At 44.5% G+C, this 24,994-nt stretch overlaps 2 protein-coding genes across 20 annotated transcripts in view; one reads left to right on the forward strand and one right to left on the reverse strand.

The window, feature by feature from the left end:
* Nucleotides 1-24,994, reverse strand: part of PTPRM (protein tyrosine phosphatase receptor type M) — an 826,562-nt gene that overhangs the window by 34,464 nt on the left and 767,104 nt on the right. For 10 of the 19 annotated variants that reach the window (XM_003817914.7, XM_055102562.3, XM_003817915.7 and 7 more), the window contains one exon: nt 1,051-1,167. In XM_003817914.7, coding sequence (XP_003817962.2) covers nt 1,051-1,167 — 117 coding nt within the window. Of the gene's footprint in view, nt 1-246; nt 298-1,050; nt 1,168-24,994 lie in introns of all 19 variants that reach the window. The other 9 variants (XM_063597202.1, XM_055102560.3, XM_034943546.4 and 6 more) reach the window with 1 other exon arrangement.
* On the forward strand, nt 4,948-11,220 carry LOC130540987 (uncharacterized). The gene is made up of 4 exons (XM_057300452.2): nt 4,948-5,199; nt 6,228-6,312; nt 7,061-7,141; nt 10,949-11,220. The coding sequence occupies exons 1-4, from the start codon at nt 4,948-4,950 to the stop codon at nt 11,026-11,028; spliced, it is 498 nt and encodes a 165-aa protein (XP_057156435.1). The 3' UTR covers nt 11,029-11,220.

Consider the following 24,994-nt stretch of genomic DNA (forward strand, 5'->3'; position numbering starts at 1 on the left):
GAATATAGAGTGGAGAGGAAGGCCAAAATCCAATTCCCTAGCAATCTGCCTATAACCCAGGTCTTCCAAGAAGACCTGCTACTATTATATGAGTAGAAGCTAACAAATTCACACCAAGATCCCTAAGTCCAGGGCAGCTGTGCAGGGCTCAGTTATGGAGAATCAACTCTGGATAGAAAAGTCTGTGGATCTTTGGAAGGCAGAGTGTTCCTCAGCCACATCACCTCCACTTTCCCCAGAGCCTACCTGTGACACTTCTCTGGATGGACTGCAGTTTGCTTCACCTCCGGCCCCTCCCTATGTCAGCAGAAAGAGGGGGAATAAGGAAATTCCCTGTTATGCCCTACAGTGCTTCCCAGAGAAGAAGCCCCATCCATGCACATGGGATGAGGCAGGGCAGAACCAAAGCAGAACATTCACCGACCCAACACCAGCAACTACAAAAGGGGAAAACCAGTATGGGAGTGAGCATGAATGAATGCACTGGTTCATGCAAGAGTGTCCCATGTCTGATGGAGATCAGTCACTTAGGTTTCCAGGTAGGTCACTTCCACCTGGAAAATCCATCAGTCCACATTAAACCAGAGGTTTGGAAAGCCACAAGGAAGTGAGAGATTCCAGGAGGAGTTAGGACCTGTGTCTCAACACTGATACTAACTCCCTACTGGGAAATGCATATGGACATACACCATGAAGGAAATTTACCAAACTGGAAGGACATTTATCAAAATTTAGCAAACTTTGTTCTGTGAACAAAGAAAGAGAGATGGGCAGAACAATATCAACCAGGGAAAGAAAATAAACAAATAGACATTAACTTTTGGTTTACTTGCAAATTATAGATTCTTATGAAATGAGAATGATTTGTTTTAAAGATGGAACTGAGCTGTTATAGAATCAGAGGGCAAGATGCAATCTTGAGAAACCATCAGATAGAGCCTTCCTGCATTGAGATATGAGCATGTGTAAAGTATCCTAGGTAAGTTAATGAGGCTAGTATGGTACCACTAGTGTCTGACCATAGCTTTTAAAAGCAGTATGAAAACTTACCTTTTCAACAGCAAATGTTCTTATCACATATTCTGCCAGTAGTTCTGTTTCTATTAGGGTAACTTTAATGTCTTTATATATCTCTGTGTCATCTGGCCAGTATTTGCAGCATTTGACCTTTAGAAAACATAAAAGAAATTATGGGTTTACAGTTTGGTTTTTTTGGAGTTCCTCCCATGATGGGTCACACTATGATTTATAGGATAAAATTTGCACACAAAAGTTAATTGTATACTCAAGAGGAAGGTCTATTTTTTGTAGATCACCTGTGTTTTTATTCTTCTCAGAAGAAAACAATATTTGAGTTATGGGAGAAGTAAAACCTGGAAAAATGGTCTAAGTTTAAAAAATTGTATTTTTACCACAAACATCCCAGTTACTGTAACCATTCATTTCCTGTGCATCTCTACTCAGAGAACGGCCTGCAAAAATAAACTGTGAAGGAAGTTTGCAATATTTTAGCTCTTCTTTTGAATTCTTTCTAGTTTCAGAAAGTGATTGAAAACTTTTTAGGAGGAGTGGGCAGAAAATCAGATTGAACACTAAAGATTAGAATTATATTTTTTCTGAAGGAAGTAGCTAAGTCATTTTCCCAAATTAGAACTACAGATTCATTTTAGTATAAATAAATTCAATAAACAAAACTTCCTAAAACATGAAATTGTCTTTCCATATTGTCTGAAGCCTCTAACTAATCTCAGGTGGAAGAATTTTGCATGCAAGGAGCATTTGATTTCCCTCATTTCTGAGCACTGAAGCACTCCACTGTCATATTTTTGAAATTCTCCTAGCAAATTGTATTTTTTTTTTTTTTTTTTTGGTAAGAATGTTTTTCTAGACATCAACGAGGGGAGAGCAGGACCAGAGGCTGGGCAGGAACACGTGACCACCTCAAGGCTCTGTCCTTGGCCTCTTCTGCCTCCCCAGGATTCCTGGCATTTTCATCTATTCCTGTCCCTGCTCCTCCATGGATGAATTTCTATTCTGTAACTCTAGCCCTGTTTCTCCATGTGCTGAATTTAATGTTTTTTGTTTGTTTTTGTTTTGTTTTCTTTTTTAGAGACAGGGTCTTGCTCTGCCATCTAGGCTGGAGTGCAGTGGCGTGATTGCAGCCCACTATAATCTTGAATCCTTGGGTTCAAGCGATCTTCCCTCCTCAGCCTCCCAAGTAACTAGGACTACAAGCACATGTCACCGTGCCCAGCTAATCCTTTATTTTTTATAGCAATGGGGTCTTGCTATGCTGCCAGGTCTTGAACTCCTGGCCTCAAGCGATCCTCCTGCCTTGGCCTCGAAAAGTGTTGAGATTACAGGCATGGGCCGCTGTGCCCAACCTTCTGAATTTGATTTCTAACTTCTTTTGTGAGCATCTTCCCTTGGAGGTCCTGCCAGCACCTCAAAGACCATAAGTCTAAAAGAGAATTCTTTGCCCCACAGTCATTGCTCTCTTCCTGACTTCCTATGTGACTGTTATGATTCCCTTAATCAACCCATTCCTTCTCCCAAACCCAACCATTTGCCAAGGCTAGGAGTATCTTTGAAGCAGCTCTCAAAGTGTATTTTCCAACTTCTTAATCCCTCTGCCACAATCCTAAATTCAGGCTCTACTGTCTTCCTGCATGGGCATTCTATGTGTCCCAATACCACAAAAACTCTCTCAATGTGTAATCCCAGTGCTCTTTACTTGTTCTGCTCAACAATCTCCTATTTCTAACTACTTTCTGAAACTAAATACGAATTATTTGGCCAGGCAGGTAAGAACCAGTTTTTAAATATGGCCCCAACCAGCATTTCCAGCCTTATCTTTTATAGCTCTCTTTTCTATGCACATATATTTTATGTTCAAGGACAAGTGTTTGCCCTGTTCCCCAAACATACCCCATGATCCAAACTCCTACTCGCACCATTCCTTCTGTTCAGAATATTCTCCTCCCATCCATTTCTTCCCAGTTGAAGATTTTTTGCATTCTTTAAAGTACATCTCACATGTTGCACTCCTTCAAAGACTCCTCCATAGATGTGAGCTCTTTTTGCTGCCCTGATGAAACATGCTTGTTCTGACCCTGGTATGATGCCCTTCTTGCACTGTTTGACTGTAAACTTATTCCTGGCCAGCACATAAAGGGTGTTGTTTTGCTTATTTCTGCAAACCCTGCAACACCTGATCGCTGTGTCCTGTGTGCACTAAATATGCAATGTATACATATAAAACTGAATTTTATGCAGAGAGTCATAGGATCAGTGTAGGAAGGAAAGTCCCAGACTGGGAAAGTTTACAAAAGAAATCTGAGCTGAGAGGACCTCTCCCAGAATGGCAACCCCCTGAGGTGCACTGATGTTCCCCCACGAGCTATGTGGCTGGTTATTTCAGCTGCCTCCTTGTGAAACTTTCTGGCCATGGATTCAGTGCCCTTCCAGGGAAGCCTCATTACCTTTAGTTGGCAAGACGTAAACCAGATATGCCAGGAGTTGCAGATACTGTAAAGCAGGAGACAATGATGGTCCCTGCCCTCAGTAAGTGTTCAGCCTTCTTTGGAATCTTTTCCACCCTCATTATGGGAATATTATTTGTGACTTTATAAAGGGCTTATCTATAATATCTCAGAAATTTACATCATGGATACCTTTGCTCCATCAAAAATATCCCAGAGTAAGAGAGACCTACAATTTCTCCTTTCCCAGATGTAAAGTCAGTTTGAGCAGATCATGTATATTTGTGGAGATGTCTAATTTGACAGTAACAATGATTTCATTTCAAGAGTGTCCAGCACCATACTTTCACGATGCCAGTTAGCAAAGATGCTTATATGGGACATACTAGCTTCTTCTGTATATTGGGGGATTAGTTTTTACCTTTTTGTGACTTCAGTTATGCAAGCAGAAGGTAGTGGGATAGATATAAAAGTACATATATAGTATACAGGCACACTTTAAAAATAATTATTGATGAATAAATATACACTTTAAAAATTCATTTATTTCTCTGAAAATGACAACTGAACAAAACACACACACCCGCAACGTATGTTATACCAGGTTTATCTTACCTACTAAAAACACCTTATCAAGATTTATCTTAATAAAAATGATTTTACTAATTACAAGATGCAATTGATGTATGATATTTTGGATGGTCACCTAGTCTTCCATTTAGACTCTTTAACCTCCTTGTTCTCGAATTTCAAAAATATGACAGTGGAGTGCTTCAGTGCTCAGAAATGAGGGAAATCAAATGCCCCTTGCGTGCACTGAAAGCTCGGTTTCTTTGGGATTATTGGGAGATGCGCTCCCAACTCCTTCAACAACCTGGAGCGAGCTCTGGTTCCATCCGAAATCCGACCCTGGGCCCTCCCGGGCTGGCTGTCCCCGGCACCCAGTTCCAGGCTCTCAGGCTCCTGGTCCCCCGCGGCCGGATAAAGCCGGGCGCCCCCGCGCGTCGGCTGCAGGGAGCAGCCGCCAGGGCTTCCAACTTTGGCCGCGCTTCCGCGGAACAGGTGCCGCCGCTCTCCCAGCGAAGCGAGGGAACAATGAAAAGAAAACACCGTCTGCTCTCAACTGCTCGGCACGGTGCTGACTTCGCACCGCCCGGATGCCTCCGACCGGGCGGTAATTGCGAGGGAGGAGGCGCGGGGCCGCTTCCTTCTAGAATGCGTGCTGGGCAAGGCCCCTCCCGAGCACAGGCACCTGGCGGGGCGGGCCCAGAACAGGCGGCCCAGGCATTTCGAATCCGGTCCTCCCCATCTCATCTCCCAGAATACCCCGAAATGGTTTGCCACATCTGTTTTCAGCCTACTAAAAGCCCTTCTAAATTGGATTTCTTTTAGTATCTTTTTAACTACTTGGACTTGTGTCAAGTTATTATTTTGCTTAAAAAAAAAAGGAAAAGGAAGACAAAATATGCTTCGTTCTCGCTGCATTTACAGTTTCCGTGTCTGGAGAGTGTGGGGGCTCGCAGTCGCTTCCTGTCCTCTAAGGTCTGCATACAGAGATGCTGGAACTATTGGTTTGGAGGTGCCCGTTGGAGCCCAGGAACCAAGGAACGGGAGGCGCCCCTGCTCTGATCGTGCGCCTGGCTTGGCTGCCTCCTGCAGCCCAGCGCTACCTGCACAGCTTCTAGGAGAGGCTGCGCCTCCCACGCATCCTAATCACGTAAGGCGGCAGCCTCCAGCCCAGAAAGCAAGGTCCAGAAACAGATCGTCTAATTACCTTAGTGCCCTGGTGGTGGTTCCACCAGGCCGTCAATCAGGCTAACAGTCCCGAGCCCTGCCACCTGCTCATTACTGCCAGAGGGCGGCAGGAATAGATGTGTGGTCCCTGCTCCAAAGGGGTGATCCTTGTTGGCTTTAAAACTCACAAACACGAAACTGCACAGAAAGTGCTATAACTCCAGGATTTCTAACTTCCTGAAAAAAGATCTTTGAGGTGGGTCATTTTAAACCAGCAGCCCAGATAATACCCAGGTAAATTAAAGTCAGAGGATGGCTAGGGGCCAGAGCTGTGGCTCCCGAGGCTGCCAGCACATGACTGTAACTTTCAGGGCATTTGACATGACTACAGCAGCCGTTATCAAAGTGAAGCAGGCATGATACTCCCTTGGAGGGATTCTGAATAAATTCGGTAGGTCTGACTTTGTGGGGCCTGAAAATGTGCGCTTTGAACAAGCTCCCAGGTGATGCTGTGGTCTCTGGACCACACTGTGGGTAGCAAGGATTGAGACAGCACAGCTGCAGTCTTGCCAGGCTGGAGTGCCGGCTCTCACGCAGTGTGGACGTGAGCTTGAGGGGCTCACTGGAGTTTGCTCAACTGCAGGAGCTTCATCTGTAAATAGGACATGATTATAAGTCCTATGGCAGAGAGTTCTAAGAAGTCAGCAGTTCCCAAATTTGCCTGCACATTAGAATCACTTAGCTGGGGGGAGGGAGGTCTTAACAAATTCTACAGCCCAGGCCATACTCTAATTAAATCATAATTTCTGGGGTGGGACAGAGGTATCAGTAGTTTATTGAAGCCCCCCTCTCCCCAGGCCATTCTGAAGTGTAGATACATTTGGGAACCACTGGATTAATTGATACAATGTGATGAAAACATTTAGCCATGTGCCCAGTTTATCCAAAAATGGAAATTGAACAAATGAAAATTCCGACTATTAAGTGATCGTTTTGTGATCTGGACCCTAGATGTCTACAGGAATTCAGAGGCCAAGGAGCCCATGGAGGCCTGGAGAGAGGAGGCAGGGTGTCCCGGAGAAGGAGGAGGGCAGAGGTGAGTACTGACAATTGTGCATGGCTTATGATGGTGGAGGGACAGCTAGGGGGAACCCCCTGCTGATTCCTCTCTCCCTCAAACCTTATCTGACAAGAGGAGAGAGAGGGAGAGAGAGACTGGCATGTCCATTTGCCTATCAGTGTGGTTTGATTAACTCCCAACACAATAGGTGGTTTTGGGGAAGGGGATTCAAATCAAATATAGCTGCGAGGAATCTCAGAGACAGTCAATTTCCAAACACTCATTTTCAAGATCATTGCAACTCCCATCCACCGAGCAGTTCCTACTTTGAACCGGACACACTGGATGGCTGCATTCTGACATCTGTGGCCTCACTTAGTGGATGGAAGAGCATGTGATTTGCCCAGAAGAGACCTAGCAAGGGCCAGGCTGGTCTCGATCCTTTTCATTCCTCGTATTTCCTCGTGCTCTGGAAGGAAGAAGCAACAGGCAGGGCTAGGGAGTGCAAGTGGCTTGCTCAAGGCAATAAATTAGATGGTGGTGAAGGAGAGGCTGAAACGCAGGCTCTGACTCCAGCTACAGGGCCCTTTGGGAGGATGGAACTCAAGGTGCTTTATGCTTTCCTCAGTCTTACCAGGAGGCTTGGCCTCTGGAACAGAAACAAAGTAGGAAGCCTTGAAATGACTTCAGCTGCCTTTTTAGGGGCAGAACTGGAGACGGGTGGAGGGGTGGGCAGGAGAGCAGAATGCACGCTCTGAAACCATCATCCTCCTTTTTCCATTAGCACAAGCTGCTGCGTTTCTACTCTGCCTCCTGTGTCAGCAACTCTCCCCATCCACAGGAAGGAGTCTGGGCAGAACTGAAGGTGTGTTTATGTGCATGTGCATGAGTACTCATTTTGCTAAGAAACCCATGATGAAGAAGGACTAAGAAATGTAATTGTTAGCTCTTAAGTTGGGGGCACCATAATGTGATCCAATAAATACAACTTTAAAGGGGAAGAAGGGATGAAAAAGAATAAGGCAGTTACAAGTTTTGATTTCTCAAGAGTTTTTAAGAGACTATTCTTTGTTTTGAAAGAGATATCCAAACCGAGTATCCATACTTCTATTAATAGTTGTGTTTGGGCCCGCTGAGAAGAGGGTGGATGGATATTGGATAGTGAGAGCAAAAACACTGCCATGAAGCACAGCTACCACATAGAGCCCAGCCAAGAGCAGCTGCCAGCTTTGTTTCCAAGATAACAGATTTATTGTATCCCCAAACCTTTTGGTTTAGAGGTCTCACAGGAATAAAATATCACTCATTTAAATATCCTGAGAACACAGATTGCTCTGGTCTCAGTGTGATGGAGTAAGATGCACATGGATTTTTTTTCCATCTACCTTGTGATGTTGCAGCAAGTGACTTACACCCCCTGAGCCTCAGTCTTCTCATGCGGCAAGTGACTTCCAGCCCGAGCCTGTTTTCTCATGCATAATATGAGATCCTATTATTAACTTCTTAGGGAGGGTGTGAAGATTAGATGAGATTTTTTAAAGTATATATAAAGTTGCTGATTAAGTACCTGGCTTATCATAGCTTTCCTAGATTCTTCCTTTCATACTGGCTTTATTTGGAAGGGGGACCTTCCTTGGGAAACATCCTTGAAGATTATTTCAAAACTGGCACTACATCAAGAGCTTCTGGAAGTCTGGATAGTTTCAGTTTGGGAAATAACTTCATATCATAAGTAAATCCCTCTTTCATGCCTTTATGGTCCTGCCTTAAAGTACCCTCACAAAGCGTCTGTTTTCCAATTGCATCTATTCGTTAATGTTGTTATTTAATGGGCATACAATACATATAAGCACAAGGCCACATCTGTACCCACAACGCTGGTTTTCATCAGCTGTAAAGAAACATGCAGCCTGGTCCCCTTGTGGAATTTTAAGTGTTATCCTACAAACCACACGAGAAATCTGTCTTGTTACTTTTCTCTCTTACCTCATCTTGATGAAAACTTAATCAGAAAGCAGCATCACTCAAACTACAACCAGACTTTCAGGAGACATGTTATTTCCACTGCTTGTTCCCCATCTTATTCAAGAGGTTCAGCTTGACTTTTAGCTATTCCCCAAATGTAAGTCCTCCTGCCAGGGGAGGGAGATTTGCCACCAGCAAGGGCAATAAACAGAGTGTCACATACTACTCTACAGATTATTCTGAAATAAGAACTTCAGAAATCTTTTGAGCAATGACATTATTAGAATACATATATATGCTGCCAGGTACATCAGAGAGGACGTTTCTTAGAGTGGTACATGATATATCTGTTGAGAAAAGAAATCCGTATTTTCTGTCATTGTCAGTCTTCACATGTGTCAGGGTCACAGTATAGATCTACGACTTTGTGCCAGTCACAGAACTGTTCTGGCCCTCAGTTTCCTTATGTGCCAAAGACTAGATCACATGCTGGTGAAAACGATTCCAACTCCTAACGCTATCTGATTATACGCCCGCTCCCATTAACTTTGTGGGGTAAGTACTATTATCCTTATTTTACAAACACATAACGTAAAGCTGGGAGAGATTAAGAGATAGGAGACCTAAGGGACCAACACTGTGGCTGCAATGAGGGAAATCCTGTGCTTAGCTCCGGGCTGTGGTGTCCAGGCTGTCCTGCCAGTCATTCAGACAGCCCTGAAAGCGCATGACAAGCAGAGCCCGGACTGGGCATTGCTGGGGATGCAGAGAGCAAGGAGACATAGTTCTAATAGTCACTAAGAGACAGATGTGTAAACAACAAACTCAACTCAAGGCAGAATAAGGGGCAAGTTGACTGGTCAAGAGCACATTCCCTAGAGCCACACTGTCTGGGTTCAAAGCCAGGTCCCATTTATTAGCTGTGTGACCTTGGCTCCATTTTCCCATCTGTAAAATGGGATAAGAGAGTTGTTATGAATATTAACTCAATTCTTTTCCTTGTAAAGCACCTAGAACATGCTCAGCACAAGTAAATGTTCATTAAAATTTTAAAAATGAAAACTGCTGTTGGCAGTCAGAAGTATGCTAATTCCAAAGAAAGGTATGCAAAGCTTCATAAGGGAAACTACCTTACAAATAAGACAGAAATATGGAGTGCTGTTTCTATGGGTGGATATGGAAGAGAGGGATATTCTAGACTTGGGGAGTTGGCAGAGGGCAGCTGGAGTGGTCTTGAGGCTCTGGCAGGTGGGGGCTGGGAGGGTGCGATCCTCCGACAGCAGCAGGAAGCAGTCACTATTTTGTGACCGTCAGCTGCTTCTGAGGCCCTTCTTGCTGCACTTTGATGCTACACTTTGAAATAAAGGGAATTGTATTGGGAAGGAAAGTTTGTATTCAACAGGAGCAGGAAGACACAGGAATGGGTTTTCTGTAGGAGCAGTGTTTTTAGAGGGTACCTAGTTCCTTTGTGTAGGTGTATGTAATCACTGCCACCACCATGGGGCTCTCTGCAGCTGAGGCAGCTGCCCTGCTGGGATGGGGTGCTAAGTGCAAGGTGCGAACTAATTGCGACAAGGGATGTGTGAGTAGGTCGGATGTGGCACAGCTGGGAGCAGTTGGGGCCGGGGATCACCCAGGACTAGGTGTCAGGCAACCCCATCACCAGCGGCTTGCTTGGATCCTTCACACTGCTTGAGAAGAGGGCAGCAGCTTCAGGACTGGGGTGGCAGGATAACAGGCACATATCAGGGTTCCTAGAGCTGGTGAGCTCAGGCACTGGGTCTCCCGTGTCTCCCAAGTTGCCAAGATGTGACCTCTCTGACTTAGTCAAGACCTGGGAAAGTTCTTGAAACACACACACGATATTCTTTTCTTCTAGATAGAAGGATAACATTTTATTTTTAAGAACCTCGGATAAAGTTTTTATAGCCTATCTTAAAAATGAACATTTAATGATGACACAGTGTGCTGTAACAGAAAGAAGCCTGGCAGGCAGGCAGGAGGGCTTGGGGCTAATCCTAGCTGTGTTCCAATCTAGCTCTGTGATCTTGTGCAAGTCACTGAACCATTCTAGTACTCAGTTTCCTTACTGGCAAAAGAGGATACAAGACCATATGATTGTTAAAGGTATTCTGAGTCCTACAGTTATCTGATTATGTGATTCTAGAATGTGGTTCTTTGGAAGCCTTAGGAGTCAGGAGCATGGGTTCCAGAGTTCAAATCCTGGGTCCCACATTAACTAGCTGTATGAAGTTGGACCAATTTATTAATGTCTTTTAAGTTTGTTTATTATCTGGAGAATAGAATAACAATCATGTCTATTTCTTAATCACTCTGATGAGCTAAAGACTCACCACATTGACTTACCCACAAGAAATGTCCAGTAACTATTAGTGGTGGTCACCATTACCCCAGCACTTCTGCTATCGAGAAGGGAACAGCACTCAGTGTAGAGCTCCAGGTGCTCCATTTATTGTAACACACAATGCTTTATGGTCTGTATCAGTATTAGGAAGATAACAAGCTTTAATTTCAGAGGCATTAATCAGGGCTAAATGCCTCTGAGACAGTCTGAAGTGCGTACCTGTCCCAGTTCATCTCTTTGAGGAAATAAAGGGCTCTAGGTGTGAAGGAAGGAAGAAAGGAAGAAGAATTTACAAAAGACACGGGTCAATCTGAGTCTCACCACCCTCACCCTCTTCCTTAGGTTGTCACAAGGAGCTGCTAAGCAGATCAAAAGGCATTGAAGGATGGAGTGACATGATATATGACCTGCCCAATCCTTGACTGCACATCACATAAGCAGTCCTAAGGATGTGAAGTATACGATGCCACCAGTTGAATGGATTGAAGCTCCTACACGTACACTGTTGGTTTCAGATTCTCTACTCTACAACATCAGAAAAGAATCTATTTTTGGTGAGATAACAAATGTGCTATGTTACTCTAGAATAAAGACATCTGTTTACTTACAATTTTAAGTGATAAGAGTTCTGCTTCTATTTTACAGTAGACAATCTAAAGCTAAAAGATGTAAATCCAAACAGTGTCGGGTGTTGAAACATCTACTCCCAGCTTCCTTTCACATCCCCTTCTGCAGGCAGTGTTCCCCACTGTTCATCCCTGGTCTCCTGCAGTGCGTCTGTTTCAGACTGTGCTTCTTTATACAAAGTCCTAGCAAGTAATCCAGTGCAATACCAGGGGGCTAACTCACCTCTGCTTCCTCAGCTAGTATTGGCCAAGGTGACCAGTCCACTTTTGGAACTCAGCAGCACCCCCACAATTTTCAAATAATGTTACCCAAATGCACGTTCCTTGTCCTGAGCTCTACAAACCTGTAATTCAGGCATAGGGAAGCAACTGACACACTATCTTCTTGTCAGGTATGAAGGGTTTTTTTTGCATAGATTTCACGGCAGAGGTGTGTCCAGACCTGTTCCACCTTCTCACTGCTAGAAACCTGGTCCTACAGACAGGGAGTGGTAGCTTATGCATAAGTTGCTGTCTTTCTCTGGTCTTAGACATGTGGCAGGCACTTTCAGTGAAAAAATTCTGAGGCAGTGAATTCTGGTTGTCTGTAGCCTACTGAATTACATTTCTCCTTATTTATTTCCTTAGTTCATGAAACTAAAGTAGAGATACTGATGTCTTTGCCACTTTGTTAGTCTGAACGCAGTTGTGTAAAGGCTCTATCTAAAACCAGTTAATGGATTTTTCTGTTTCTTTGGTCCTATCCTCCTGGGAGAGGCCCCAGTGGTTACTCATGTATTTATGTGGCCAGACAACCCTAAGCCTTCTAAGGCAGAGGAAGGGCTCAGGGAGTAGATTTGGAAAGTAGAGAAAGGAGAAAAGAATCCTGCCTTCAAGAAAGGACCTCATTTACTGCTTTTCAGCAAATTGTTCAAGAATAGGATATACCTGCTGTGCGCAAAACGGGAGAAAAACTGACTTTCAAGGGCTCGTGAGCAGAACAAGGAAGGCAGGCTATTGCAGCTCTGAGACTGTTCCATATTGCGTCCAATGATGGTGCCGGGAAACTCCAGCTGTGCACACCCGAGCAGGTAGGAATGTGCTGGAACCACACTGTAAAACCGCTCAGGCTGTGATGCATCGGTCCCAGGTGCACTTGTCCATCTGCTACACATGCAGGCTCCCTGCCCTCTGAAGCACTTTTTAGATACAAAGGCAGGTGACCACCTGTATGTACCCCAAAGACTGTGGCAGACAAAGTTAGAGGTGACAGAGTGACACAACAGAGGCCCCAAGCCCAGGCCAGTAAAATGGCAAAGAGACAAGAAGTCCAGGCACAGATGTAAGTGAGGATTTTCCAGGGTCGGCCAATTATGGCAAAGCAGCAAGAGTGTCCATTGAAGGCTAGCGACAGGGCTCCGCAGGGGTGACCATGGAGGCAGGTGCCCAGGCACAGGTGTCTCCATAGGCTCAGCTAGACAATGTGAAAGAGCTGATCTGCACCCAGCTCGCAGTTACCTGGAGGAGCCAGGAGAGCGTGCTCAGAGCAGCACTTGTTATTCAGACCTGCAAATTTGCTTTGATCCTGTAATATCCTGCCACTGTGGCAGCATGAGAGATGGCTGACACAAAAGTGTCAGATGACTTATAGCACATAAAGAATTGTCTCTGAAGCCTGATTTGTATTTCATCGATATTTGAGTGAAAACGACTTTTGCTTTTTTTGTTTTTTTAAAGGGACATAATGGATTAGGCTGAATTACCAAGTATTTAATACAAAAGGATTAATTGGGTAGGCTAAATGTAGACACATTTCTGTCATTTCAAACAGGTGTAGTGACCTTCACTCACATCCTTAGTGAATATATTATACATATTTGTATGGCTTCAGATTCAAGTCTCTTCTTCCAATGTAGAAGAAATCAACAGAAGGAGGGCAGTACACAGAAATTCCCCTCGTATGCACTCAGTTATTTTGCAGCAGCTTACATGTTCCTCTGTAATTATTCTTCCACCTCTCCCGAAACAGTCACTCCTACTTTCTCTGTGTCCAGCCTTTCGGGGTTCTGCTCACAGAAGCCTATGATCTGGCAGGGAAGGCAACATGGCAGCTGAAGGTGTTTTGTTCCTTCTCGTGTACAACCTTATGTAATACCTCTATAATTGGGTTGTACATGTCTTGAAGGATCCTCTCTTTTATTCTCTGGCTTTTGCCTAAAGTAGGCTGAGAGGTCGCCTGATGCCTGCACAGTCACTAGCTGCACGCATACCAGGGAGCAGAACCAGCAAGAGAGAAGAACAGACTCCAAGGGGTTAAGGTTTCTAACACCGGCAACAGCAGAGACACAGGAGGCGTGAGAAACAGATAGGAAGATGATCCTGTCTTCCCCACAGGAAATTCATTCATTCATGGTGACAACTCACCAGAATTCAGAACAAGAGAGACCATGGTCTGCACTCAGAACAAACAGTGGCTTGCTGCTCCCAACAAAGCAAAGAACATTTCTGAAATGGAGATAGGGATGTGTGTGTGTGCATGTCCAAGTGTATGCATGTGTGTGTGTGTGTGTGTGTGTGTGCGTGTCATGTGCATACATTTGGGAAGAACCTCTGATCAGATATGGGGAATGTGAAAATTGTAAAAGAGATCTAGTCTGGTTACTCACGCAGGCAAATCTGTGTGTTGGGGGGGAATAGCTAGCCTTAAACAAAAATGTGCATGTGTAAATATGTTGTGTATGTATGTATTTGCAGGAATACTATCAGAATAAAGTTTACAGAGGTTGGGGTTGGCATATGATATGAAGTTTTATATAAGAAACCTCATTACTCTAAGTTATAAAATGCAGAACTTAGTATTTAAAATACTGAATAAGCCTTCAATAAGATTGGAGAAAAAAGTTATATGGTTTTCTCCTTGCTTTAGTCTGCGAGTATGTGTTTTCTTTTAGTGTCATATTTTTCAAAATCATTACCTAGTTTGTAGTCAATTAAGTGTTTCCTGGTTAAATGAAGTTGTTTTATAATTGTATATGTTTTTGCATCTCCTTTATACCACAGTTTACCTTTAATTAAATGGATTTGCTGTCCAAATTGAATTGACGGATGTGAAACGATGATTCTCTATTGATTAAACACTTTGAGTAAAATAGCCATTTCGTTGCCTAAGGAGATCTTCCAGAGGTAACAGTCACACTTGCAATTATACAGAACACAACGGGGCGTGCATAGATATCTTCATTAAACGATCGTGAGAGTCCTCCAAAGAAACCACATTCTCTCCAAGGACCCCCTCCCCACTGCAGGCAGGAACCCGCTGCGGCCCTGCTGATCACTGGGTAAAGACACGGAAATGGGCTCACCGGGTGCGACTGATTGTGGCAGTTGATAAATTGGGGGGATCGCTATAAGTAATTTTGAGAACTTCTGAAAAGGATATATTTCTTCAAAAATCTTAGTTTACTGTAGTCAGATTAGATTATTTTCAAAAGAAGGTCTATAAATTAGAGAACAGACTGAATATCTTTTATGGTCTGCATAAATTAAAATACAGAAGGATCACTGACAGAATTTGTCTCACTGGTACCTAATCACATGGCAACATTCCATTCCAGATCCTCTACACAATTCATGTGAAAACAGTGCAGAGGACATGGGAGCGGAGGGCTCTCTCCCAAGGGAGTGACAGTCCTCATGTTTTTGTCCTGAATCTTTCCCCTTTAACAATCCACACTCAATCGTTTTCTGCCGTTGGTGGTATTCAGAGTGTACAGGAAGCATCAAGGACTCTGGAAGCATGTGGATTAAACTGGATCTGGAGTGCAGATGCTTTTGTTATTCAAATGGATCCCGTCACCAAAATGTAAACAGCAAACAGGAAAATATCCCTCATATAAACATGGAATTTTAGAGTTCATATGGATAATTCCCTTCATTCCAAGGTTGCAAAAAGTAAGGTGTGGGGTAAGAATGGGTTGGTTTTCAGTTCACCTAGAAACGCTCCCAACACCCTGTTCTCCTTGGAGTCACATTCCCCTGCCACTAGTACCTGGAGGATTTGGGCTATTGGCTGTCCTGGGATTCCACCTACCTGCATCCTGTAGCCGCCAACTGGAGTCTCACTTAATCTGCCCATCCTTACCTTCTCCCCAGAGAAGAGGTCACTCCCATTCCAGGCGAACACCTTTACCTATGTCCTTGATGCATACCTAAAATAGCTACTTCCCTTTTCGTCCAGCTTCTCAGCCCATGGCCTTGTTCCTTACTACACTGGGAAAACCACTGTTACCAGGGGAGGGTGCCATCCTGAGTGTGTTTCTGTTTGGTTCAATTTATTTAAGTGTGTCCACGCCTGTCTCTGCTCTGCAGGCTCAGAGGAAAAGATGTCATCTCTTGTAAGGCTGAATGGAGGACCTGCGCTCAGGGTCCCTTCCCTCCTGGCTCCCTGGCAAAGACTCCGTCCACTTCCCAAGATGTCCAGTCTCTCCCTCTCTTCTGATTCTTTTCCTTAACACATAACTACTGTCAAGGGTCTTTCACCTTATAAATATCCTTTGATCAGAAATGCTCCTCTGTTTACAGCTGCACTCCTCTCTTTTCCCTGCAGAGCTAAGCTTCTGTCAAGTCTACACTCAGTCTATGCATCCTCATTTGCTACTCCTGCCTCAACGCTGCAGGCTGGCTTCAGTGCTTGCCATTTGTACTGAATGCATCATTTGGTCTGTCAACATCCATTTCATCCATTCACCCTTCCTAATGGATCCTTGACTTCCTTTTGGGGAATTACTTCTTCCCTATTGGGTGGCTTGTCAATTAGAGGCCCTGGACAGCGAGGGATGAGCACATGAACCAACCTTTGGGAGTCGGAGGTTCTATCCTTGTTATTAGAATCCTGAGCACAGTGACAAAGAGACCAGAGAGCTCACTGTCTTAGCATCAGCGCCTTGACTAGACTGTCTGGCTGTGAGACCCATTTGGCTCACTAGCCCTCTGGAGCTGTTACCTTCTTTCCTATCTTTTGTAAGCCTTACTCTTCACATCAACATTTTGAGCTTATAATATTCTTTTCCCTTTTCCTGAAATTAGCCAGAGTTGATTTCTGTTGCATGTAATCAAAGAACTCAGATAGGCCATCACTCTGAAAACACTGAGGCAAAAGGTTGCCAGTAACCTTTTCCTTGTTAAGTCAGATAGTGATTGTTCTGCCTTTGGATGATCCACTCTGTCTCTGCAGTATCTCCAGTGTGGCCCTTTCCCCTTGTCACTTCCACACCCAAATCCTTTGGGGCTCTCTGTCATTCATGAGCTGAAGCCCAATTCCTGACGTGGTATATCCATGACAAGGCCTCAGTTCTCCCTATAATCCCCATTCCCTATCTCCCCTGGTTCATACTGAATCCCTGCAGCTTCCCTCCAGGGTCCTGTGGTTGCCTCTGCCTGGAACACCTTCCCTCCCTCCTTTGCCAATTAATTTTCATTTGCTCTCCCACCTCCTGTACTCAGCACCAGGCACCCCTTGTTCTGAGATGCATTTATTGACAAATCCCTTCAACCTCCACTCAACTCCACAGCTAGATGAGGTGCCTCTTTCATGAACTTCCACAGCATGCTGTGAAACCTTTATCACGGAATTTCATCCCTTTGCTTGATGCCCCCTCCCTGTGTACAGGGACACACTTAATTTGTCTTAGCATCCCTGGCTTTCTTTGACTGCACATTGAGTGGTGTGAATGCAGCATATACTTACGAACTGAAGGCATCCCCTTCTGTCTTGTCTGTGATTTTCCTCTGTCACTTTTCCCCTTTTCTTGTACCTTTAGTTTGAGAAGGCAATTACATCTTCTTTTCAGACTCCCAGTTACTCTTATGTCTACTCTATCATTAAAAACACATTCCCAACCATTATAATCACTGTCTAGACCCTGTTCCCTTCTAGGTGCTGCTTCATCTCTCTCCTGTGACTCGCTGCTCCAAGAACAAGCTACATTTGCATCTTTGCTGCACACTTAGCCACTGTTCTACTGCTGCTGGATTCCTGGTTCTATCATCCCATGGGAACTTGGTACGTACCAAAGACATCTCCAGTGCTAACGGGGGGCACTGTGGAATGGGGAGAGAGCATGGGCTTTGGAACTGGACAGACCAAAGTTTCAATTCTAGCTCTATGCCCTTGGCCAAATTATTTAACCACACCAAGCCTTACTTACTTAGTTTAAAAATAGGAATCTTTAAATGTACTCAGAGGGTAGCTGTGATAAGAGCAATAGGGCTTGTGAAACATTTAGCAGGATGCCTGACTCAGTACATTCTTTCTCTCTACCTTGCTCTCTGATTCCTGTTTACCTGGCCTTTCTGTAGCTCGTGACCTGGTCGCTATCCCCTTCCTGTTGAAATGCTGTCTTCTCTTCGTTCTCATGATCTGGGTCTCTTTGTTCTCGCCCTATTCCTCTTGCTTTCCTTTTCCAGACTCCATCCCAGCTGTTCCTCCCGACTGCCCCCAGAAACAGATATTCTCCAGTGTTCTGTTGTGAGTCCTCCTCTTTTCTCTTTCCACTTTCTCCCAAGAACTCTGTTCTGTTACAGTGGTTATCACTTTGCATTATACTTTTTTTTTTTTTTTTTAGACAGAATCTCACTCTGTCACCCAGGCTGGAGTGCAATGGTGCGATCTAGGCTCACTGCAACCTCCGCCTCCTGGGTTCAAGCGATTCTCCTGCCTCAGCCTCCCAAGTAGCTGGGATTAAAGGCACCCGCCACCACGCCCAGCTAATTTTTTGTGGTTTTAGTAGAGATGGGGTTTCACCATGTTGGCCAGGCTGGACTCAAACTCCTGACCTCAGGCAGTCCACCTGCCTCGGCCTCCCAAAGTGCTGGGATTACAGGCGTGAGCCACTGCGCCCAGCCGCATTATACTCTTTTTTGTTTGCCTTTTTGTCCCATAGTTTGTGCCATGTCTTTTCATCTTGATATCCCCAGTGCAGCCAAAGCCTAACACACAGTAGATGCTTATGAATAAAGGGGGACGCTAATATTTCAGTTTGTTTCTGTGTCTTCAGCTCACATCTCTCTCTTGAGCTTCCTGGAAAGCACCACATTATTGCTCATTCAGCTTCTTAAACTCAGCATGTCCAAGATGAAACACATTGCCTCTCCTTACACCTACTTTTATTTGGGGGTGTGGGGGTGGGCTGGAAAGAGATACCCATTCTTGGTTAATACCCTTTATAGGAACCCAAGTCACAGTGGTAGAAACCCTGGTTCATTCTCAAGTTCTCCTCCTTCCTTATCAGCACCACCTACCCACCATAACACCCAAACTGTATACTCCTCATAAGCTCCCAACACCTCTGCCCAAACTCAAGTCCACATCATCTTTCACCTAGAGCCTTGCTCTAACCTCCTAAACGTGTCTCCATACTCTTCCATAGCCTTTCTCAGCCCTTTCTTAATGGTCACCAAGATTGTTTCTCAATACCAATTAGAACACATGATTCACTACCTCAATGCCTTCCATTAAAGTGAACAAACAAACACACACACTGCCCACTTGCTACCTCTCCTTCCTTCCTAGAAACACATTTCAAATTCTCATCAACAAGCCTGCAGTTAGCTTCCCGGCCTCAGAGTTCTTCCCTCATCAGCTGCATCAGGCAGGCCACTAGCTCTTTCTCCATCTTGCCATTTCCTCCCCTTCCTGTGCTTTCCCTTCCTTATGCTGCTGAAGTGGTTACTGTCTCACTCCTGCCATTTAAAATGCTTCCTCAGCAAAGACATGGAATCAACCCAGGTGTCCATCAATGGTAGGCTGGATAAAGAAAATGTGGTATATACACATTTTCTACATAGCCATAAAAAACGAAATCGGGCCGGGTGCGGTGGCTCACACCTGTAATCCCAGCACTTTGGGAGGCCAAGGCAGGTGGATCACAAGGTCAGGAGTTCAAGACCAGCCTGGCCAAGATGGTGAAACCCCATCTCTATTAAAAATACAAAAAGTTAGCTAGGCGTAGTGGTGGGTGCCTGTAATCCCAGCTACTTGGGAGGCTGAGGCAGAGAATTGCTTGAACCCAGGAGGCGGAGGTTGCAGTGAGCCAAGATCGTGCCACTGCACTCCAGCCTGGGTGACAGAGTGAGACTCCATCTCAAAAAACAAAACAAACAAACAAACAAACAAAAAAAAACCAAACCAAAAAAAAAAAAAAGAAAAGAAAAGAAAAGAAAAGAATGAAATCATGTCCTTTGGTACAACATGGGTACAGCTGGAGGCCATTATCCTAAGTGAATTAACTCAGAAACAAAACCAAATATCCTATGTTCTCACTTGTAAGTGGGAGATAAACGTTGTGTATACACGGCACAAAGATGGGAATAAACACTGGGGAATATAAAAGGGAGGAGAGAGGAAGGAGGGCAAGGGTTTAAAAACTACCTACTGGGGACTATGTTCACTGTTTGGCTGATGGGATCATTAGAAGCCCTAACCTCAGCACCACTAAATATACCCATTTAACAAACCTGCCCATGTGCCCCCTAAATCTAAAATAAAAACAAAATAAAATCCTTCCTCCTACTAAGGTCCAGCTCTTTACCACGCGCTCCGAGAAGACCTAGACTGCCACAGACAGAATGAGTCCCTTCGTTGGTACTATCACATTCTGAACATGTATCACAGTTCATTGTTGATATACGGTTCTCAATGACCACAGGTGATATTCTTTGAGGACAAGTGAATTATAACTATCTTTGGATTATTAGTGTCATAGATACAGTAAGTACAGCACTAAATGTTGGGTTAAATTGTGCTGAGAAGGGATTAAAAAGCCTATCTTTGGGCTAATTTGTGAACATGACAAATCGGGCTCTTTGGTTGAACTTTTTACAGAGGGGAACTGAGGTTTTCAGGCAGAGAAAACCTCCAGGTTCACCAGGGCAGCCAAGGAACCATCTTTCCTGGAGGAGCTGGTGTGGAGGAGTCTGTAGAAGGCCTTTCTCCTGCTGCTGATAGCTCAGTATTCGTTAGTGCCTCCTTTCTTGGCTGATGTGCTGGGGGTAGTGGCGTGAAGCCTGGCAGTGCCTGGATGGGAATCATCACAGGCCACACTGCCAATCTCCTCTTTGACTTCTAGTTTTGTGTTAAAGTTACAGCAATTCTAGTTTAGGAATTGCTGCTATTTCCAGCAGAAACAGATAATTCATGACCTACAGAATTGAAGGAATTCAAGGCAAGGTGCAAACTCCACCATCTCTGACAACAGAGAGGCCGTCCCTGTGGCCAGATTTAGGGAAAGGGTTCTTGACCAATTGCTTCTACTGGGCCTACCTGGAAGGACCCACAGACTGGTGGTTGTGCACAGGAATGGCTGAGAAGGTGAGTTTGCAGAAGTGGAAACAGGCACAACAGATGCTCAATTTATTCTGTAATCCTTACAGTAATCCCGTGACACAGGAGGGTATTAGTGCATCATTCCCTATGCTTAACAGATGAGGAATCTGGGGCTCAGAGATGTTGCAATGGGCATGGCAAGAGCCAAGGCCTTCTGATTCTCTGTCTGACTTACTATAAATGAGGAAGGGCTAAAACTTATACTAAAGGACAGAATATGGCAAGTGACATACAGAGAGGATGCTGATGAGGGAGATAAAATAGCCAGTTGAATAATCAGGTCGGGTTTCCTTCTTAGAAAGGGTGGAATTTTCAGTTAGTATTAAAAGAAGGGCCCTGGTTAAGCAGGCATAAGGAGGAAGGCAAGGAGGTGTTGTCCCTGCAATGTCCCAGACAAAAGCCATTAGTCACGTGTGGCCATTTCAATTTAAATTAATACAAATGAAATAAACCTCAGAAGTCAATCTCTCAGTCACAATAACCACACTGAAAATACTCAGTAGACCCCTGCGACTAGAGGCTCTGCAGGGACTGTGTAGACCTAGAGCATTCCAAACTGGCAGGGGTTTTCCTGGAGAGCTCCACTGTGCATGGGCCAGACAGCACCAAAAGCACAAGGAATGCAGTGCTGGGCGTGTGTGGCAAATGGCAAATACTTTGTCTGCCTGGCACTTCAAACACTTGTAAGAGAATGCTGGGAAATAAGCTTGCCGTAGACTAGAGCCACACTGTGAAGGCACAGAATAGAGGGATCTTGAGGTTTGGGCTTTGTTCTGGATTCGAGAGGAATCACTGAAGGATTCTGAACAGATGAGTGGTGTGTCAGGAGCCAATGTTTATAAAAATTAATGCAGCACTGACACATGGAATGGATAGAAGATGGTGTTGTCTAAAAGACCACCAGGATGGCTGGACAGTAGAAAGGAGAGCTTTATGGGGGTTATCGGTTTGCAAGCTGGGAAGAGTCTCCAGCATGGACTGAAGGTGCTCTCTCTTCAGAAAGAAGGACAGGTTGGCTTTTATGCCTCACCAGGTCTGTATCACACAACAGAGTCATACATATCAGCAGGTTTGGGGGGAAAGCTATACATATTTATAAGGTGAGCTGAGCACATGTGCAATAGGTAAACATACATGTACCATACATCCCATGTTCACTTTGGGGTGGGGTTTTTACCATGAAAAGAAAATGGCATTTGGCTCTTTACATCAAAAGGTCAGCTATGGGACACAAAGACAGTCTGTATGCAGCCTCTATGAGCTGCCGAAATGGGCTCAAGGTCTACAGCTGCTTATCAGGAAAGAGTGTTTTCAAGGCTGGTCCTCTGTCCAATCAGAGTTGCAGTGGTCTGGGTTGTGACTCAGAGCTATAGCTCCTATTGGTAGGGAGTTTGGCCATAGGAACTTAGAGGATTTGCCCCGACAGGCCCTGAACCTTCAACCTGTAGGTAACTCTGTTTCCTTCACCTTTCTGTCTTAGTTGATAATGGGGCATCCATTTTGGCCTCTGAGACCACAACAGCACAAGGTGACCACTGTGGATGCTGGGGTGACCAGTGTGAACACCAGGGTGACCAGTGGGGACGCTGCTACTGGGACTTATATGAAAGACTGTGAATTCCCAAGCTGCACTGGAGGCACCTTGAAAACAGGAGGCAGGTGTGCTGTTCACATGGTGTTTTTATGGCTTGACATTGGATTGGGCTGAGTACAAAATGAAGTTGTTTTCAAGCCTGAATGATAAGAAGAGGTACTGGGGACCAGGAGTCTGAAGATGAATGGACAAGCTTAGTTTCTAAGGTGCTTGGTTTGTGCCAGTTGTGGGACACAGAGGTAGAGATGGCCAATGAGCAGTTAAATGTCCAGGGGTAACATGCAGGAGGGAGGTAAGGCTTATGTCAGCTTCATCCTATGATAGGTGAAAGGATGACAGTAGATCGAGATGAGGAGTGTTTGCTGAATGAGCATAAATTATTCAAAGGCTAAGACTGTAATTACACAGGTCACAAAAGATCAATCTTAAATATCAGTTTATGAAAAAGGACCTATGAAAGTAACAGTGAGCGCTCAAGACGGAAAACTGTCAGCAATGTCTATAAAAACAATTTCCCTCTTCCCTTTCTTATGAGTTTGATGTCTTGGAACAACTCAAGAGATTTTGTAGTAAAAACAATTACTAATATTTTTATTCTTATAATTAACCAGTATTTCCACACTTTTTATAAAAGGGCAACCTTGCCTCTCTCTTGCTTCCTCATTGATCCTGGGTCTGGTGGCTGTTGCAGAAAAGAAGATGTTTTTTTCTTGGCTGTGAGAGGGGCACCTGGAATCTTAATATACCTTCCTTGTATGTGAATTAGAAAGTTGTTAGTTCTGACGTCTAGTGCTCATCATAAACTTTTCCTTTCATCACTCTTTTAGTGACAAGTACTGTGAGAGGAATTTTAGGGCGGGCTCCTTGGGTGGAAAATATCCAAGAATCCATGTAGGTGGTTTCTTCCCATCCCCTACTGTGATAGAGGTCCACAGCTCTGGTCCCCACTTCTCTCAGCTCCAAAACATTTTATCTTCTGTTATCAGAACTATTCAGAGTGACTCAACAATAATTTTCCTAAATGACTGTGAGACCTCATTTGGATTTTTAATAAACAGTCACATTCTAATGAGGTCTTCATAAAACTGACTAAATATGTTTAGAAATAATTAGCTTAAATTACCGGTGCAAAAAGTCTCCTTTGGGAGTCCTGCAGATTTGGTTATAAGACTTCTGGCAGATGGAACAGCTCAATACCACAACAGAGTTTTTGAATCTCCACACAAACGGTGTAAATGGGAATGCCTGGGAAACAGGCGACTGGATTAAGAAACTAAATGTCCCTCAGGTGGGTTCATTAAAGAGGGAAAATAATCACAACACGTTCCAGCGCCATTTCAATGCCAGGTGTGCAGCCGGTGGCAGGTGCCAGGAAAACCGACAAGGGTCTCTTCCCAGAACACGTGGGCTAAAAGGGGAGGCATGGTGGTGACAAGGAAGTCTTAGATAATGACAGGTCCTGGCAGATGTACCGGGGACCCCGCTGGAGGGAAGTGCAGCATCTGTGTCTTCTGCACCAGGTGCTGCGACAGGAAAGGTCTCCTGGCGGCTCCAACACCAGCAATTAGGGCCGCCTAATGCAGAGCGCTTCAGGGCAAAATGGGGGGAAACAGGTCCCCAGCTCTGCCTTAATGAATGGGCAGCAAGTCTGTGTAAACAAACACGCATCCGCCTAGCTCATGCTTAATGCATGAAGGACGCACTATGTGCGGTACACATGTTAAGTAGGTAGCTATTGCCCTTAAAAACCATGTCATTTTGATTTCTTGGGTGGTTTGTTGTTGTTGTTTTTAAGCTAAAAATGGAGGAGCTATCTGTAAACAAATGTGCAGGATTAACAACGGGAAACAGCCTGGAACAAGGAGAGTGCTTTTCCCATGAGGGAACATGACCTCTTGTCAAAACCCCCAAATCATGCCAGACATTTCAAGGACAGATGCCATAATTTCATTACTAAAGTCAGGCCCATCCAAGGGGCTGATGGCAACGAGGTGGGGCCTCTTCAGAGCCTACCCGTGTCCCCACAAACCTGGTAAGGATTTGGAAGAAATTTTTTTTTTTTAATAACCTTACCAGACCTAAAATGGTTGAGTTACTTTAAATCTACGGACTTAGATTTATGGGTAAACCAGAAACCTAGTTACCACCACCCACTTCAGCCACACCTTATTGGAAACAAAATTTCCATGGTTATTTGTCAGAAGGAATAGTTGCTGTCATAAAAATCACCAGTGACTACCCTGGATGTGACGGGTCCAGGTGCCTGATGGAAGGAACAGCGACCACCACTGCACAGCATTTTCATTCCTTTTCTAAACCCAGGTCGCTCTGAATGAAACCTGGCTCCCTGCAAATAGTGCCGTGTCTCAGACACAGTGGGCTTTAGTGTGTAATTATTATTTTTTGCTGCAGTAATTTTACAGCACAATTTTCTTTTGACTTTTCAACCAAAGACTATGCTGTCCTCATCTTTCCTTAAAGTAAAAGGCTGTATCATACAAAATCAGCTTAACCTTTTAAGCCACTGAGTCCAGACACAGTGGTGTCCTTTGGAATTCCAATTAAGCAAGAAATACATGTGCCTTTATTTTTAAAAATCCAGTAATAGTTGTTATTTAGCAATTATCTACTTTTCAAAATAATTTACTGAGGACTCTTCCTGTAAGCGAGCTCCAGTGCAAATATTGAACGTGTGCATGGGTGCACAACTTTCTGGGAGTGCTGGGATTGTGAAAGGAAGGCACCCGAGAGTGGGCTCCAGGTACCTCTTTCTCCCCATCACATGTGGGTGGTCAGCAAGGATGTGT

The sequence above is a fragment of the Pan paniscus genome, chromosome 17, assembly GCF_029289425.2.
Source record: "Pan paniscus chromosome 17, NHGRI_mPanPan1-v2.0_pri, whole genome shotgun sequence".
In the NCBI taxonomy this organism is placed as follows: Eukaryota; Metazoa; Chordata; class Mammalia; order Primates; family Hominidae; genus Pan; species Pan paniscus.